Here is an 18,795-nt window from a genome sequence, read left to right as displayed (position 1 = left end):
TAAAAAAAGATTTATTCCATATTTCCAACGTGTCCTCTTCACGTAGAATCGCCTTTCTTGCCAATCGTAGATTTGACGATGATTGTCAGGACACCCCGTATAGATGCAGCGAGCGCAGATGAGGATAACAAAGTGAACGTGGACGAATAGCTTGGTACCAGCGGATAATTCGCAGGCTCAATTTCCGTTGGCTTTTGCTTGTCAGGTTTTTCTCTCTGCTCGATTATTTCCCCACCTAAAGAGGCAAGAAGGCGTCCAGTCAAGTGTAAGCTGAAGTAACGAGTACACGCGAAACGTTTATTTCAGGAGCCGGTCAGCTACAACAACTCAGCAGCCCCCAGGTTGGGATCACGAAATCTCAACAGTGGGAAATGGCGGTGAGGATACGGAATGAAGAGAGAACATCCACTTAGCACGCCGCTTAGACGTGAAAACATCTGTATTGTCACTGTATTAACGTCGGGGCAGACTCGTCCACGACGATTACCATGGAAATTGTAATCTTTCGCGTGGAAGCGTCTCCCGTGGTGGAAACTTTTTAAAACCGAATCGGTAAGACGGAGAAGAAGAAATTCTTCGTTCTTTTCCTTCCCCTGGCTTCTATCTTCCCCAAATGGTGGAATCACTGTAAATAAGAAACGAAGCCCATAGCCGTCGAAATTGGAGATTCAAAGACATAATGGCATAGCGCAGGCTTCGCTCGAGATATACCACCGCTCAAAAGTTTAGAAATCAAACTTTTACGGTTTATGAAAGAAGACAGCAGAAGAGATAATGGGCTTTTCCTTTTTTGCTGTGTCTAGTAAGTTTATTAGAAGATTTTTGTCGAATCTTATTACTCGTACAGTTGAGTTAGTGTACACTGTCGAGTCACGAAATGAAAACGATGAACTGGTAGTAGAATAAGAAGCATAGTTTCTAATACAAACTTGATTTGGATTAGAAAAACAAAGGATTGTTTTTATGGAACGATGAATCAAAATTCTAGTTTTTTTTAGTGTAAATAAGTAATGTAAATATTATGACGAAATAATATTTAATGAGAGATATCGCAGAAATTGGTAATGCGGAAGCGAAATTTTCATTAAAGTAAAGGGAAATTATTTCGATGAAAGGGCTGTAAAATAATGTATAGTGATAATTTCAAATAAATATTGAATAATAATTAAAACTATTAAATTAATAACGTAATAAAAATACAAATCTTATCATTTTCCGGATAAATCTAATCGTTAGGTTGAACGATTTCGAAATTTTGAGCGGCAGTGCACGTTTACCAGATGCAAGCGGAGACATTTGATGAGGCAAATGCAAAAGATTAAATTCTGACGATTGGAGTAGATGATTTTTTAATTTTTCCATGAATGGTAATCCCGATATTTTGAATTTCGTATAAAAATCAAAAAAACATTAAATGAACGATTTGTCATATTACTTAAATTATTAAAGAATAATGTATAATTGCTTTATATTTTAAAATGAGTTCGCGGTTTGACCATAGCAACTTGAAATCAACATTGAAATGAAACCAAGAGTAAATTTTGCCGTTTCCAAATTTCACGTTTACAGAATAACATCGAGCAAAAAAACACAATTGAAACACAAATGATCCACGCTGCGTTCGATTCCCAGAAAATCTGGTCTCCTCGAAAAGAATCGATAATCCGGCAGGAAGGATAATCCTGATTCGCATAGGCAGGCATCAGCCATTGGTCCGCGCGGAGCTCGTATGTCGTCCGAATCGCGTTCTGAACTCTCCAAATCCAACGTGTCCTCTCCTCCAAATCAACCCCGAATCGTAGTGCATTTGTCAGCCCATCATAAGAGACAACGTTTAGTATTCATTTGAACGAGTTTTCACACCTTCCTCTATTCTTAAAAAAAAAAAAAAAAAAGAACGAGAAGACAGCTCTCAACCATCCTCAGTTTCTCGCTTTGCCATCTTTCTACGGGCTGGAAGGCCAAAGTCGTCGAAACTGGTAAACTAAATCACTTTCTAAGCCATCGGTGGCTGTCCGATTTGCATACGAATACCTGCACATCGAGTTAGATGAATCGAAACTGGCACTGGTGTATCTATTCGCCACGGTGCTAATGAAATTCACGACTCCGCCGAACAAAGGGATCGTCTTCACTGGAGCATCATAGACGCTGATATTTCACAGAGCGTGTATCTCCTGGAAATCGAAACGATGTATTGGTAAACCGGTGAGTACACGGTGTACGAGACCATGAGATCCTATGTCCCATGGATCGGGCCACGATTAACGTACGGATTAGGATTAAGGTTGGCAGAGATTTCGCTGCGGACTTCGGGGTTTAAGCGTGCACGCACGGGATTTTACTATACTACCTATGGGGAAAGAAGAGGTGGCCAAGGGGGATATACTCGACAATGTCCGGGGTACGTGCGCGAACCTATGAAAAACCTTTTCACGCTCGGTTCTCCACGTATCGTGTCACGATCCTCCCCACCGTACCGCTGCTGACAACAATAACGACGACAGTCAATGCACATTACAACGGTTTTATGTTATTAATACGGACGCATTGGGCGGGATTTGAATAATTGAACAGATCTGCCGGATCAACGATTTGCTAAAGGGAGAGATGGTCATGGTATATGCTTTCTAACATACGCGTATGAAAGGTATCGCGTATGTAGTTGGCATTATGTGGGTAGTCCACGAGATTCTGTGATGCTCGGTACGAGGCAAATGGATAACTTTCTGATCAAATTTTGCCCGCGATTTGTACCTACAAATATGGTTAGATAATTCGTCATATTTGATGAGAGAAGAACAGTGGCTCGTTTTCTGTTAAAACTTTGATCGTATCCTCTTTACCGATGGCACGTGAGTTTCTGCAAGGGAGAACTCTTATTTAGCATGACAATTATATTTTATATATTTTCTACATACCTATGTAAATAATCAATGAATCGAACGTCTTTCTTTGTGACAAACTCATATATTTAGAGCTTCACAAAGATTTAATATCTCTAAATTGATAATTTCCGAATGTTTAAAATATTTGTCATTTATGACGAGCGAAAAACAGATTGGTAATTCTACACCGTTCAAACACCTACTGAATATCTCAATATCGGTGCTTTAACACGGTTAAGTACCGATAATGAACAGAATTGTTAGTACTCTTGTTTCGTTTGTCTCCTTTAGTAATACTATCCGTAATTATTATGCGTTAGATGTTAGAAAATTTTGAAATTTATACAGGTTTAACGTTGCACTCTGTCACAGATGTATTGCTAATATATTATTAATTCGAATCTCGCGTATTTCGTTGTTTATGCAAATTAACGGACGAGAGCACGTCGGTGGCATCAAATTCCCTTCCGATAATTCGAAAGCTCGATGTAATCCACACATCAAAATCATAATATCCTCAAATCTGAACAATAGGTATTATGAAAAAATTGTTTCAGTTATACACGGTGTAGAACGGGCCAGCTTGCCAGTTTCAATCTGTGAATCAATCAAGCACGTGCGCGCACGCTTCCGAGAAAATCTGCGTTTCATCCGATGCAATGCAAACGATTCTATATCGCGAACGTGATACCCATAATACGCCAGTTATAATGCGTTATAACGTAGATTAAAAATGTTTTACTTATTTTCGTATTTTCCAATTTTAATTTACCAACCGATTGCGTTTCATATATGGCGGCCTGAGACTCGTAACGGCATAAATCAGCTCAATTATTTTTCGTATAACAGCGAACACTTTACGTTTATCTATTATAAGTAGACTATGTAGCGTATGTTTGTTAATTTTAAACATTCGAAGTAGAACATTCGTCGTAATATTCAGTAGATGAAACAAATTTTCGTTTAGGTTGCGTTTCTTTAGCTATTATGTTTACAAAAATGTATACACATCAATAGTCGAATTATAAGAATACATCGTACGCTGGTAATTCACGAAAATGTCTCACGACAGTAACGAGTACGAGTACGTTATAACTTATAACGTTATAACGAGTAAAGTTACAACTTAATTAACTATGAGAGCAAAAGGATGATACTCATAAAAGTTGAGATGCGCGACTAAATTTCAATTCGCAAGACCTTGACTTGCACCACTATCATCATATCAGTCCGCCATATAAATATAATACTCGGATACGCTATACGAAAAGCCCGTTGATCTTCGTTAAAAGGTGTCCGTACTTTGACGAATACCGCGGCAGAAATCATGAGCGGCGAAGAGACAAGGTACAAAGAGGCACGAAACATCCGAACAGTAATCCCCGGTGGTTACGAATACCAGCGACGGGGGAAACGTGAAATTATTTTCAGAAACAATAGCCGAGCGAATTCGATCGGTACGGAGGACCTGGTTCGAACCCAAACACTTCCGGCAGCATGATTAATTCGCGAATACGATTCGCAATGTAAACTCGGAAAGCTCTGTAATACGCGAGACACGTCGTGATTATCCGTTGTAAATACGTTTCTTCCACCATTTCCACCGGTGTGAAAACCTCTCTTTTCTCCACCCAATGCACCGTCGAAGCCCCGACGCGCGTCGACGGGGTTGAAAGGGCATTCTGCCGGGCCGTCCGACGTTCCTTCCCCCACTTTTTCAACAACCACCCCTCAAATCATCGTACTGTCGTCAGGAGATCGCACCTCCGCCTGTATCCTCCGGGAAACCATCGTTTCGGTGCCACCGTTTGCGTTCGCGTCTCCTCTATGCCTCTTTCTCTGTCCAGCTTGCTGCTTCGAGCCTCCCCCGTTCATCCCTCTGCATCTCCGCGACATCACCACCGTGTAGGGGATGTCGAGAGGCGGAAGGGTGGTGGAAAAGTGGATGGAGCCTAGGGTGAGCCACGCCCCTGTTCCAGTGTCGGCAAAACTTCGCCTGGGTATATTCGAGGGTGTCGCTCTGTCCCTATGTCACTCACACGGGGGTGGCCACCCGTACCCATAGATGCCGACGAATCTAAGCGCACCCTCAGAGGTCAACGCGTACACGAAGCTAGACCAGTCGTCGGCATATCCCTTATCATCGGTGTCAGTCGCTGCACATCTGGGCTTCTCCACGCGCGTCGGATTGATTTCGTCCTCGTGGCCTCCCCGATCCGCCGGCAGGGCCTCGTTTTCGCGTACATATCCGCTCGACTTGGATCCCACTATTTTAACGTCGATTTGAATTCTTTTATCCCTTCGTGAACAAACGATGAAGTGACCGACTTGATTTTAGTACAATAAGCAAAGAATTCGCTCGAGATTGTGGGAAATTTTTGGAAATCTAAGTGGACGGAAGACAGTGAGTTTGGTGATTCTTTTGTGATGAGACAAAAGCGGATCTCGAAGAATCTTGTAATATCAAAGACTTGAATGTTTCGTACCGTACAGGCGCTTTTTCACCGGTGTTCCTGATATGTGATCTTCCGTACGTATCCTAAATAACGAACGCTTAATCGTGAAAAGGCGCTACGTCACGTCAATTAAAAGAAATTTTTCTACCGTTTGCAAACGTACTAAATTAAAGCTCAGTGTATATAAAATACGTATATCCGCGAATAAAGAATGTCTTTGCTCCCGTTGTAACGATACTAATCCTCGTGATCGACAATTTTAAATCGATAACCATTAAACGTGGTCGAATTTTAAAATCAATAATCATCGAAATAATCTTCGAATAATTATCAACAATAAAGTAACAGTGAAAGAATTTCAATTCACAACGATAAGACTCCTGTAACATGGTAGAAAGTACCTATGCGAGTGATTCGCCCAGATCGCGTTCTCCGATGACGGAGCCGTCGAGTCCTCTTCAAGATGGTCCCGGAATATCCGGCTACGGTCATCGATATCTCTACAATTATTCGCCAGAGAGCTTGCAGCACAAGCTGAAGAACAACGACGAGCAGAACAATGTGACTGTAAGGCGACACGACATCGATGGACGAGAAAGAACGTTTTCCAGGAGTCCATTGAGCTCCGACGAGGTGCGATTCAGACCACGCGAGGTTTCCAGACCGAGTTCCTCGGCAACTATGTCCTCTCCCACGTCCGCCTTCACCATCGAGAATATCTTAGCACCTAGACCTATGGGAAACATAACTCCCACCAGCACCAGCGGCCTCGGATCCATTATTCAAAACCCGGAAGTCGTGGGATCGCCATCGAGGGCCATGCATCCTCTTCAACAACAGATCCATCATCTCGCGTTTACGTCCGCCGACTTGTTTGGTATGTTCCTTTATTAAATTAACTATTTTCGCCATGGAATATTTTCAATGGAATTATTTATTGAACTAAGCATGGAATAGTTTCGATGAAATGATTTATTTCACAAAAATTTGAGAATAAGTTTGGAACTTTTTGATATTAAATAATTCGTAATAGAGGAATATCCTTGACGTTAGATTGTTATATGTAGGTGTATATAGACAAAGATATGAATGCCGGTGGGTAATGATGAATGTTATGGTTAGTGCACAGGAATTCGATGTTAAACGAATGAAGAAATGAAAGAATTTAAGGTTTTTAAACTTTAGGATTTTCCAAGGAAATCAGGGAATTGCACGTTCTTCCGATATGCAAAGCAACTATATACGTATTATAGAATTTTACTAATGGAGGAATCTAGGAATATACATGAATGAATATTATGGTATTATCCATTTGTAATACTAGAATTAAATTTATTCTAGAAAAAGATGTTTATATGTTTAAGATATAACGGATTTTAATAATATCCAAGCTTCAGGATTACAATTAATTATTGCAGAAAGCGATTTTTACGTTTATTTAAGGATTAGAGTGAATTATCAGAAAAAATAATTCTTAGCTACTGAATGATTCATCCGCCTGTTATTTTTAAAGAAACCAGCTTTGCTGTTGAGATTCGAATATATCTCAATGAAACACCTACATGAAAGAGCGTGACGTTAATTTGCAAATAGCTTGCCCCGCGGTTTCGCATATATTATGCCGAGGAAGGCGTCTCGTAGCGGAAAAATGAAAGAAGGCGTAAATCCTCGGGTGGGCCGACGCTTCTTGCAACGAAAATTTCCTTTATGCCCCCGAGGGCTTTAAGTATTTCACTCGCAAGAACTTCGCCACAGATTGGGGATGCGCGAGCTGAAATCCGCAATCCGTTTCGATCACGCACGAACGATTTAGCTGCTTGCAATCCCGGTGCCGGAAGATTGAAAAACGAGAAGGAAAAAGTATGCAACCAGGCTCGTTGAATAGAAGAAGAAGGAAGAAACAGAGAACGCGAGTAACGCCGGTTGAAAGCATAAATTCGCCCTTCGCACATTTTTATGCGGAGACGTCGCCTCTAAGCAGCTTTCTTCCAGATTTTAAACCAAAACATCCCTTGGGGCTGGGGTCTACGAGTATTTTTCGTTCCTTCTTCATGTAATATAGGGCTGGAAATTCTTCAGAGGCATTAGTACAATTTTATAATCGTCGATTATGAACGTGTACTTTTCGCTTTCCGATTAATCTTCTTCTCTTAATTCCTAATTTAACGTTTTCTTTCCCTTCTATGTTTTTTACAGGCAGTATTTGGAGGAATTATTTTATAGAATATGGATAGCGAAATTAATTTAATATCTGAAGATTGTTTTCTTTCGTTTCAGCCGCAGCATATCCTACTTTATATTCCGGCGGCTACGTGGCAGCAATGGCAGCTGCCGGCGTTTCGCTTCACGGTCAACCGGCCTTCTATCACGCAGCTCATCCCTATCAAATAAATCCAAACGCCGCGGCGGTAGGACCCATGGCGAAGAGGAAGCGTCGCCATAGGACGATATTCACGGAGGAACAGCTAGAACAACTGGAAGCCACCTTCGACAAGACACATTACCCTGACGTGATATTGAGGGAACAGCTCGCGCTTCAGGTCGATCTCAAAGAAGAGAGAATCGAGGTGAGTTTTGAGAAAAGAAATCAGAAATCCTTCGCGAATTTAGAAATTAAGAGAGATCATTACGCTCAAGATATCGGCAAACCGAATTATTGAATATTGGCGAATTGGGTTGTCTTTTTCCATTTAATGGATTACAGATTAACCCTTTTAGTGACGAACAACGATAAATCGTTATTAGCAACACTTGCAAAAGGTGCCAACGACGATATATCGTTGCGTATGCGATGGCGCTTTACTATTCGCAACACGAAAGAACTTTATCTCAAAATAAATTCATAAAATGTTATAAATGGTTGAATATTTCTGCAGAAGCCCTGTGTGAGATGTTCCACAAATTGAAAAAGTTATTTACGGTTTTAACTGTTTGTTATATTCCGCGATGGTTGATATCGAGACTGTGTATACGCTAGTGCCACAAGATAAAATTCGGCACGTGAGATTTGCTTGAGACTGTAATCACGGATTTTAGATAACACTGCTTAAAACAGAATATCTCATCTTAGAACAGAATAATCTTGCATCGACAGGACGAAAATAAAATGTTGAAGATCACGCACAGTTTGTACAATAATCTGTGTAATAAAGGATTACACGATGTATACGTCAGTAACCATCAATGCCAAGTAAATTATTTGTGCAAATAATAATAAATAAATATTACACATTTTCAATAGCCGGATATATAAACTATAAATGTTTATAATAATATTAGAATGTTATTTTAGTAATGTTATACTAGCTCACTTGTTTTGGAACAAGTAAATTTTGTTTTGATATAAGAAATTCTGTTACAAATAATTGAGAATGCAATATTTATGCTTTATACTACGTGTTCTACATCGAACTATAGCCAAACGATGATCCTTCCTATTTGCAAATATTGTTTATAAAGGAAAACTGATTTTTCCATATTTCCTAATGATTTTGAATAAATATTATTAGTATGATTTTGAACAAATATTGAAATATAATTGGCATTAACTTATTCTCCCTTTGTTTCGTAATATGTGCCGTTTTGAATTTTTAAAATATTATTCTTTCTTTTTTTCATGATTTTTTTCTCAAATCGTACCAAATTACATCAAATTGGTTCGGTATTTTTCGTTTAGGTACAATTCTTTCGGTCGGCACTAAAAGGGTTACATAAAACGTCGTACTCGAAATTAAATGACTTTTTAAAGATTTGAAACAATAGTAATAATAATTAATAATCTAGTAATCAGTGAATCGAAATATAACTGACACGTTGTAAAATTAAACTCTGCCAACTACTTTCGCTACAAATAATAAAACGATGTCCTTAATAACACAGTTATCTTTCGCTTTTTCATTTTTCCTTACTATTTTTTTTACATTTAACTGGGAAAGTCCATAGCATCGTGAGAATTTTACAACGAATGGTAATCGGTAGCAGCCTAAACCGACAAATTACTGTCTTAAACCTGAGTGAATATTTTCGCCTGACAAACATTGACCATTCGGATTGTCGGCAAACTTTCCCTTGTACGCATAATTTGTACCGATGACAAAATGCCTCCACTTTCCGGTCTCGAAGTTCTCGATGGGCCCTGTTGTTTGTCGCCTTAATGCACCGACAGCCATAACTCCATAATTCTTTAATGCGATCATTAAAATTATTTGCGACCGGTATTTATCGGTCGTCGTTTGACTCGGGCCAACAAGTTGCATGGTAGATTAAAAGCTTTGCCGATAATGTGTTTACTTCAATTATATATATGCCCTGCCATGCATGTGTCACACATACACGCATGCACAAGCATACAAAACGCGGAGAAGGGGCGTAGAATTTATAACACGTTGTATTTAACGTCGTAAAGATTTACAACGCCTATAATCGTTAATTCGTCACGAGGTAACTTTATAATTAATCGAACGGGTTTATTGTCCGCCGGTATTTCATCGAACAAATATTTTTTCCTTATTAATTAAACATCGCACATAGTGGTTCTCCAACCTTATTGCCATTTTTCGAAATAAAAATCGGTTTTGTTCGGTCAATGGATGGATCGTGTATCGTCGACGAGGATGTTTCGAAGGATTTAGGACCGTGTCATTGAGACTGGATTGCCGAAGGAACCCTTTTCTGCCGTGTTATTGTTGCTCTATTTAAGAGGAGGATCGTTGCTCACTTGCAGTTTGCTGCTTTTCGAGGATCGGACATCTTGAGAAGAAGAAGTTAATACAAAAATCTAATAATATATAAAAATTAAATATGAGAATTTGTATTAAATTTTTGTATTAAATAATTAAAAAGTTTCTATAATTCTTAAATTATTACATGAACCACGAAAATACGATATATATATATGAATAATCAAAGAAAATCTTTTTTCTCGAAGAATATTAATGGACATTGAAAATAAAGATAAAAATCTTAATTGTTAAAAATAATAATTTTGTTTAAAATACCACTATGCTATTTCTTTAATTATTGCCTTTAGTCTCAGCTGTCTTTAATTATTGTCTAATAATGGTTTTCAAGATGTGAATTTCTATTGGATAATTTCCTATTTGAATCCCTAAACACGAAAGTTTGCCTAACAATGCTAAATATAAATTCGGCACGCAAGAGTTATCGCGATCACACGATAATGGAACACGAGAGGAATCAAGGAATGTCTTTTATTCGTGGCGGTGTGCAATTTGTTCGAACAGTCGTACAATCCCAAAGTCATTCACACTTATCGTAGACCAACAGAGACCACCCGCGTCGTCGGCTTTGCCAAAGGAAACCTCTTGTCTCGAGAGTCTTCGAAGACTTTGAAACAAGATATACCTGCAACGCACCTGCCGCATCGAGGCAAGAGTTTCGGTGTTTGTACAGAATTAGTAGAAAGACGACTTTCAAAATGAGAGAGAAAAAACGAAGGCGAGGGAAACGAAGGAGAATGGGGAAATAAAGGAATGACTTGAAACAGCTCCAGAGAACGAAGGGCCTAAAGCACTACGCTGTGTCCTCTCTCTATTTGGAAAGAAGCACGACTGTTTACCCGTGCGACGGTCTTTTCCTATCTTCGTGATTGCATCAACAGAATGCAGAAACACGAACGACGGACATGTTATAAAAGCAGAGACGTAAAAGCGCCGATACCTAAGTATTCGTGTAAAGTCAAGTGAAATTTGAAATTCGATGGATAATCTCAGATTGAAATTTTATCGATGCGTCGACTGATAAAAACTACCGTGTATTTAGATCGAGGTATTGGGGAAAATTTAACAAGTTGATACACGCACATACAGAGAAAGAATGTTTTGCATAAATAAATATCGCGAAATATCGGAGGGAAATACGTTTGAAACGGATAGAATACTGAGGTGTGTGATTATTGTATAATTCAACGGTTAAGAGCTAGGATCAATGCGATATTGGAAACGGCGAAGCATCCTATTGGTAACAAACGAGAGAGAGAGAGAGAGAGAGAGAGAGAGAGAGAGAGAGGTCGATTGTTGGACGTTTCGTTTAAATCGAGTCGGACAAGCGTGATGAACAAATGCTGATTTCGAATGTGGGATGAAGCCTTTTGATCTTCGATGGCTCCCTTGCCTCGTTAAGAGTCTTCTCGACGAGATACACCGACTCGCAGGTGAACGAGGTTATCAATTAAACGTTCTACCTGCTATGGGTTGAAATTGAGGTCTGTTTAGTAATTTTACGATACAGTGGTAGCGAATATACCGGGGAATGAACGAAACGCTTCGACTGTAATGTAATTATAATAATAAATCGACGAATGCTAATATATCGTACAAAATAATTAGAGGATTTAAACTATTTAAACAAGGCGATTATATAACACCCTCTCTTACAAAAATTTATAGGTATACATACTATTTCAACAGGAACTTCATAATAAATGTATTGTTAAAAGAAAAACTATTTTGTTACGTTAAATTATTTAATTCATTTTTTCCCAGAGAATCCACCGTCAATTTGCGTATAGTACTGATATATCGTCAACTAGACATCAATTGGGCAATCAATAAATTTCTTGTATTAGATATTTATTAGATTTTTCTTTGCGGTTTCATAACAGTAAGTCATTGTCAGGTTATTATATATTTTCAAACATAAATATTTTACTAAAATTTATTATTACATAGCTGTAGCTTTCGAATATTAAAAGTCATAATTATTTAACATCATCATTAATACTTGCAATATTGCTTCTTTACAATCCACGTTTAAACAATTCAGAAAATTAATTTATGTAATAATCGCCACAAAACATTCACCTACCATATTACAATTTACCAGTGAATAACGTAATTGATCTTAATACACAGAAAATGCGCTATATTTCAAGAATGGTCTCTATCGATGAAATACGAAATATCAAATATTTATAAAACAATCATTAACAATAAAAAAAGATCTAACCTCACCCCCTAAAAAGAGAAATTGAAAAGGAAGGAAGTATTTAAACCTTGCACGCCTCGATTCCATTTCAAGCGTTTCCATAACGCAAGGAAACATCGTTTTCCCTGTCTGAGAACTCGTAGAAAATAAACGCGGCCGGCTAGGGCACGATGAGCCACCCTCATCAAACATTTCCTATTCCAGGTGTGGTTCAAGAACCGGCGTGCCAAGTGGCGTAAACAGAAACGGGAAGAACAGGAACGTATGCGGAAACTTCAACTGGAGCAACGTCAGCGTGCCGATGACAACGTTCCAACGCCTGCGGTCAAAGTAGCCGAACATTTGACGTTGACCAGACAGCAACAGCAACAGCAACAACACGAACAGGACACCGACAGCTCGGATCTCGAAGTGGCGTAGTCAAAATATCGATTGTAAAACCTTTTTTCCTATTTCTTTTCGTTTCCCTTTCTCTTTTTATTTCGCCGACGGTCGAAAAGATTTGAAACATACAGGTTCTTCCTGCCGACCCCTATACAAGGGACACGTGTAAATACCGAATTAGGATGTAAATATGTTTGTACATATAGCCTATCGATGTGTATAATAGGTAGTGAAATAAATTATTGATTCAAGAAAGTCACGAAAATCAGATGGGATTTTATTTTCGCTTGCGTGGTTGTTCTTGCTTTGGAAAGTAAGATTTTTAGAGAGCTTGTAAAGAGAATAACACGATACGAAAAGGTATCGATGGTCGAAGAATGAAAGAAGAATATGATTTAAGAGAACCAACTTCCATGAGAATTGAAACATTAGAATTGATTCAGGATATGAACAAGATTTAAAAGCAAGATCAAGAAAACCATTAAAATACGAAAATCCTTGGAAAATCAAAAAGAATATCGGTCTGAAAAAATTCAATGCCAAAGAAATTCTTCCAGCAAAGTCTATTGTAAAAAGAATATTTTAGAAACAAAATAGATTATCAGTGGATATAGAAGCTTCTAAAATCTGGAAAAATCATGAAGAATCTTAATCAATAATCAAAAAATTATACCATAAAAATAATATTTTATAAACGAGATAGATTATCAAAAACCTTTAACGACTAATGTCCATTTTACACACGATGACTTAATGTTCGTCTTAAAATTATCAATTTACTTTGTTTTCTCTTTTTTGTGCATAAGTTTTACAAACAACACTACTTTCGAAATCGATTAAACGATGGTGGAAAATTAGATTCTTTAAAGAAGTATTCCCTGCTTCTTCATTCCGTGATCAATTACGCAGGAATGTGTCCAGCATGATTTCCACGTTACACTATGGATCAGTGATTAAAATCACTGAGTAGTTTCCCTGGCGTTGTAGTTGGAATTTAGTTCTACGTGCCTTGACGATTATATTATTAGTATTGTGCGATAGAAGTGAAACAGCAGTTAGCCCTGTGCTGTGGTAGCGCCGTTTCCTGGACACAGTAAGTTTCGCCGCTAGAGGAAAGTTCCAGCCAAGTTCGGGGTAAGTACATAAATCCCGAGGGCGACCAAGAACTAAGACGTTCTCTTGCGGTACAACTTTAATAGGTTCCGCGCCGTTGCTACACTGAGACGTAAAGACGATCGACTTAAGCACGGTTTCTTTTATTTTCACTCTTCTGTTCGAAAGATTCTCACCCTTTCTTTCTTCCGTTTATTCGAAACCGTCGAATCTTTTCCTTTTCTCTTTTGGTAATTTCCTTCGAATTCGATAAAGATATTGTTGATCGAGTGCTTAGCTAATCCTTATTGCAGACTTTTGATATCTTTTAATTTACACTATAGATAAAATGATTTGGTTAGAAGCTTTCGATACTTAACAAATATTAGATGGAATAGAGCAGATTTATTTTGATATAAATAAAGATACTAAGCTACAATGAGATACTTAAATACAAGCTGAATAAAGCTTGGCAATATCTTTTGAAGTACATCTTTTTGTTACAGCCCACTATGATAGCAGAACGATTAAAGATTTGATTTATCATGATTTATCATGATTTATCATTCAATTAGTAAATACATAAAATTACTAATTTATAAAAATTCCATTTAACATATTCACAACATATGATAATCCCTTTATTAATCTTCTCAAATGAAGATTACATAAATACAATAATTTCAATGAAACTAAAAATCTTTATCGAAATAAGTCACATTCTAAAGACTAAAAAGAGACTAAAAAATACTAAAGTAGAGTTCGAACTAGATTGCATGTAGGTATTACATATAAACAATTTAAATTTTACAAGAGGAATTAAACAAGAATCTAACGATCATCCTCCACCTTTACAGCACAATTTATCGATAGTTCGTGCGGTTTCCGCTCTCTTATGCTTCCACTTTTTCATCTGTTTTTTCTTCTCCTCGTCGTACGGGCACTCCACTTTGGTACCTCTTTTAGCTCTATCCTTCTTCTCAGCTCTTCCAACAGGAAACACAGAAGGACCTACATCGACGACCTTCAATATTTCGATAGGGTTCAGAGCAAACTGACTGCATTCCGGTGAACCGATCGTCAACACTAGAACCGTGATGAATTTCAAAAAATACGTGGCTCTTAACAGATAAACTGCTCCCTCTCCGTACGAAAACAACGGTGAACCCAAAGAGTTAACGTCACACATATAATAAGCGCCACAAAATTTAAACACGCCTAAACAGGAGCTTTCGCACGTTAAAATACCAAATTTATACTTGAGGAACATCTGTTCTAAAGATTGCCATAAATACTTGCCAGATTTCGCATACAACCTACCACAAATTGCTGGCAGAACCTTTGCTTCGAACATCGTCTCGCCGATCTTAAAATGACTCATCAAATACCTGTTCCAACAATTCACGTGACTATACTCATTTTTCGTGGATTTAAATTCTGCTTCTAATTTACTATGCGTGTAATATCTGTCTCCGCACATAACAATCACGTCCAGTGTCTTCGAACTCCAATACTCAGGCGCCATAATTCTTGTCATACCAGCGCAAACCACGTAACAAGCGTACGTTTGCATCCCGCGGTTTTCTCTCTCGAACATACCATCCGTGATATGAATCTCACCCCATAAAGAAAATAATTTATTTGATTCTTCTACGACGTATTGATGCCAGCGCATCTTCCCTAGGCCGAGTTCCTTGCTGCCTTTTTTCTTCTGAGGAACAGCTAGTGATTTCGTCCAAGTGATCTTGTACAGTTTCAGCCATGTTGGTTTTTCGATCGATTCCTTGAGGTCGCCTTCCTCTTGCTCGATCGCGCATGGATCTCTCATGTCTAGAGGATCGAAAGGACAATCGTCGATGGTCTTCTTCTTCACGTAGCGCTTAAGTGGCTTTGGTGCACCTCGTTGAAGTAATTTAAGATTGTGAATCTGGCAGCAGAGATGGGACACGTGGAAAATTTGGATTGTGAAGAATTTTTCTTCTGCCTCTTCTTCGGCTGTTTCTGGTTGCCGTGTAGCACCTGCTTCTTTCCAATAGCTTGTTCCTGATGGCTGTGTACGAACCGATTCGTTCGGACCACTTGCTTGCCGTTCAACGTTGGGTTCTTCCGAAACGCCCGATTCTGTTGCAGTTTCTGCCTGTTCCGTGGTTAGTGATGGTTCCGTAGTTTCAAGATCTTCTGCAGCTACTGGTTGCTCCATAGCCATTGCATCTGTATCAGTTTCTGGTTTCTTTTCTAGTTCCTCCTTGCTCGGTTTTGGAGTAGTATAAACGTAAGCTCTTAATAGAAGAATCATCAGATGCCTTGTAAGAGATTCTTTGGAGCAAAACTTCAAGATGCAAGCATATCCGTTATCGTCCCAATAGCCGAATTCGTCGCATCGATATGGATTGTATAAGTACCAGAATAGATTGTCTTTCCAAAATGCTACGGAGAATCGGGTGGTGCGGAATATACAGTTACGATAACGTACTTTAAGTTTGTCGAACCACTCCTGGACTCTCTTAATGCCTCTATGAACTGGCGCTATTTGTTCATCGGTTATTTTCTCGGAACCGATTTCCAGTTTAACGTTCATCAGTTCCTTTCGTTCCAGGATCATTTTTCGTCGCATGTTCTTTTCCTCGTAATCCCATGGAATATCAGTGACGATTGGAACGTCGTTTAATTCTTGAATCAATCTTACTTCGATGCTGTATTTGTAGTTGTACACGACGATGTCGTCTAGCCTTTGCTTGTCCTTGATATTGATCATACCCATGTGGGTGTAGAGCAACCACGCGTGATCGTACACATAATCGATGTTCGCGCTCCAGGCATACTTGTATCTTATAGAAATACATCTATTCATTACATGTTATAGAGGGACAATTTATTATTTACGTAATTTAATGCGTGAAAGATTAAAGGTACAATACTCTATACGAAACAGTTCTACTGTATAATATTTCTCTTATCGTAGAAATACCTCTGATTATTCTATGTAAACTTCATATTACGAATCTTTTATCAACGATTGATAAAATATTCGCACAGAACTTTCCAATTTCCTTGCGGATAAAAAGGAATAAAAAGGAAAAAGAAATCTTGAAACCTCTAATTATTCCAAATACAATTTACATTATTAATCTTCTATCAAAAATTAATCAGACATTCACACAGATCTTTTCAATCTTTTTATAATACAATTGTAATCTGCGATTCATCCAATAAGAAAGAAAATAAAAGATCCTAAATCTCAAAAGTGCAAATTCTCCAAACACTTTAAGCTTTATGAGATATGTGTTCAACAGATACCTCAGTTGTGTCTTAGCTAGAAGAGCAACGATCGCCTGATAAAAGCAGAACTTCCACGTCCTTTTGCGCGCTCGTAGAACTCCCAATTCTGGCAAATGCATACCCTTCAACCCTCGAAGACATACATCTGCGTAGATCCTGGTTCCCCGAGCTTTCGAGGGTAACTCGAAAATGATGTAATCACCGTCTACTAAACCGTGCTGTTCACCAGCAGCACGATCGACTAGCAGCTCCTTGGTTGATAGAGGACAAGATTGTGGAATTCGAGCATGACCTAATTCCTTACGATCGGAATAATCGTTGCTCGGATCTTGAAAACCATCGCGTACATAGTCCGAATCGCAGGGAAACAGATCTTTTTGTTTCATTCGCTTTTGCCTTCGTCTCTCCAGCAATTCTTTTGCCATGTCTCTCGTCGTGCACGGCCACATTCCTGGCCATTTATCGTCATCGGTCTTTGATATCTGTGGCTCTATCGCTGTGTCGGATTTGGAGAGGTGTACCTGATGAAGTATTCGTAATTGAGGATCTTTTTATATTGGAATATTTCTGTATAATTTATTTTTAGTTATTCGTTATTTTGGGATTGTTATACATGTTCGAACGAAGTGTAGTTTTAAATAAAAATTCAAGATACAATACCTAATTTGAACATTAAGATTTTAATAAAATATATAAAAATAGTCTTGCATGAGTGATATAATTGCCTGGAGCAGGACCACTGTAATTGATTTTCATCCCAAAAGATCATTACTAATTATCGTTGACAAAATATGCCCAATTTGTCTCAAACATTTCTATGTAATTCATGTAACAAATTACACTTCGATTATTTACTAACAGGTATGTTTGCACGCATGTTCTGCCAGATTCGTATCATCTTCGATCGATCTAATTTGTCAGGCAATTTCGATTGATCCTTCACCTGGAAAACGTTAAGTGGTAAACACTTGTAATGGGTGGGCAGATCTTCCGACGATTGAACACGAGGAAATTTTCTAAGATCAGCAGGCTTTCTATGTTTAAAAATATCATCCTTCTCTCGTTGCTTGTAGTCTTCTACGAATCTGAGAAAATTGTGAAGCTGATCACACGAAACATTAATCATATAACAAATACGTGGCTGCTTCAGCGTTTCTTACGTTTTCATGTAAAGTTGCCAAAGCGGCATGTCGCATTTCCATTTTTCTCTCATACATCGTTCCATCCAACTTTTCAGTTTCTTCTTCCCGTGTTTCTTTCTAACTTTTGTGGATGCATCTTCATATTCTACGACACCTTCATCCTCTCCTTCCTTTACTGTTTCTTCCTCGGTTACAGTTTCTTCGTCTTTTCCTTCCCGCTCTGTATCTTCTGTACCCTCTGTATCCTCCGTAACCTCCATGTCTGTAGTGTCGTCGAGGTATTCGGTCGTAGTATCTTCATCGGTTGGTTCAATCTCGGCCATTTTCCCTCGATTTCTTCTTATTTACTTCTCTATCGATGAATTATTAACTCTTGCACTTTTCAACTTTTGCACCTTTTAATTTTGCACTTAACAATTTAACACGATTTTACCGAATTTGTAGATATTGTATCTCAAGCAAATTAAGTCAACTCATTTTTAACTAGGGTTAATATCAGGATAATATTTCACGATAATTTAGTTTGTAAGATTAAACGATCATTCTGAAGCTCTTTTTATATCATTTTTTACATCTTTGTAGATAGTTTAACCATGATTCGATAGAAAA

At 38.3% G+C, this 18,795-nt stretch overlaps 2 protein-coding genes across 2 annotated transcripts; one reads left to right on the top strand and one right to left on the bottom strand.

The window, feature by feature from the left end:
• The first annotated feature begins 5,731 nt into the window (after positions 1 to 5,731).
• On the top strand, positions 5,732 to 12,806 carry LOC122568155 (homeobox protein goosecoid). Its single transcript, XM_043727559.1, has 3 exons — positions 5,732 to 6,221; positions 7,622 to 7,911; positions 12,494 to 12,806. The coding sequence occupies exons 1-3, from the start codon at positions 5,732 to 5,734 to the stop codon at positions 12,707 to 12,709; spliced, it is 996 nt and encodes a 331-aa protein (XP_043583494.1). The 3' UTR covers positions 12,710 to 12,806.
• Positions 12,807 to 14,603: 1,797 nt separating this feature from the next.
• On the bottom strand, positions 14,604 to 18,509 carry LOC122568256. Its single transcript, XM_043727805.1, has 4 exons — positions 18,205 to 18,509; positions 17,904 to 18,129; positions 17,063 to 17,565; positions 14,604 to 16,593 (listed from the first exon to the last, which is right to left on the bottom strand). Exons 1-4 carry the CDS (start codon positions 18,507 to 18,509, stop codon positions 14,604 to 14,606), a joined length of 3,024 nt encoding a protein of 1,007 aa, XP_043583740.1.
• Positions 18,510 to 18,795: the final 286 nt, after the last annotated feature.

This window comes from Bombus pyrosoma, linkage group LG6 (genome assembly GCF_014825855.1).
Source record: "Bombus pyrosoma isolate SC7728 linkage group LG6, ASM1482585v1, whole genome shotgun sequence".
Lineage (NCBI taxonomy): Eukaryota > Metazoa > Arthropoda > Insecta > Hymenoptera > Apidae > Bombus > Bombus pyrosoma.
The sequence above is the reverse complement of the archived record's forward strand: the minus strand, read 5'-3'. Positions and strand labels throughout refer to the sequence as shown.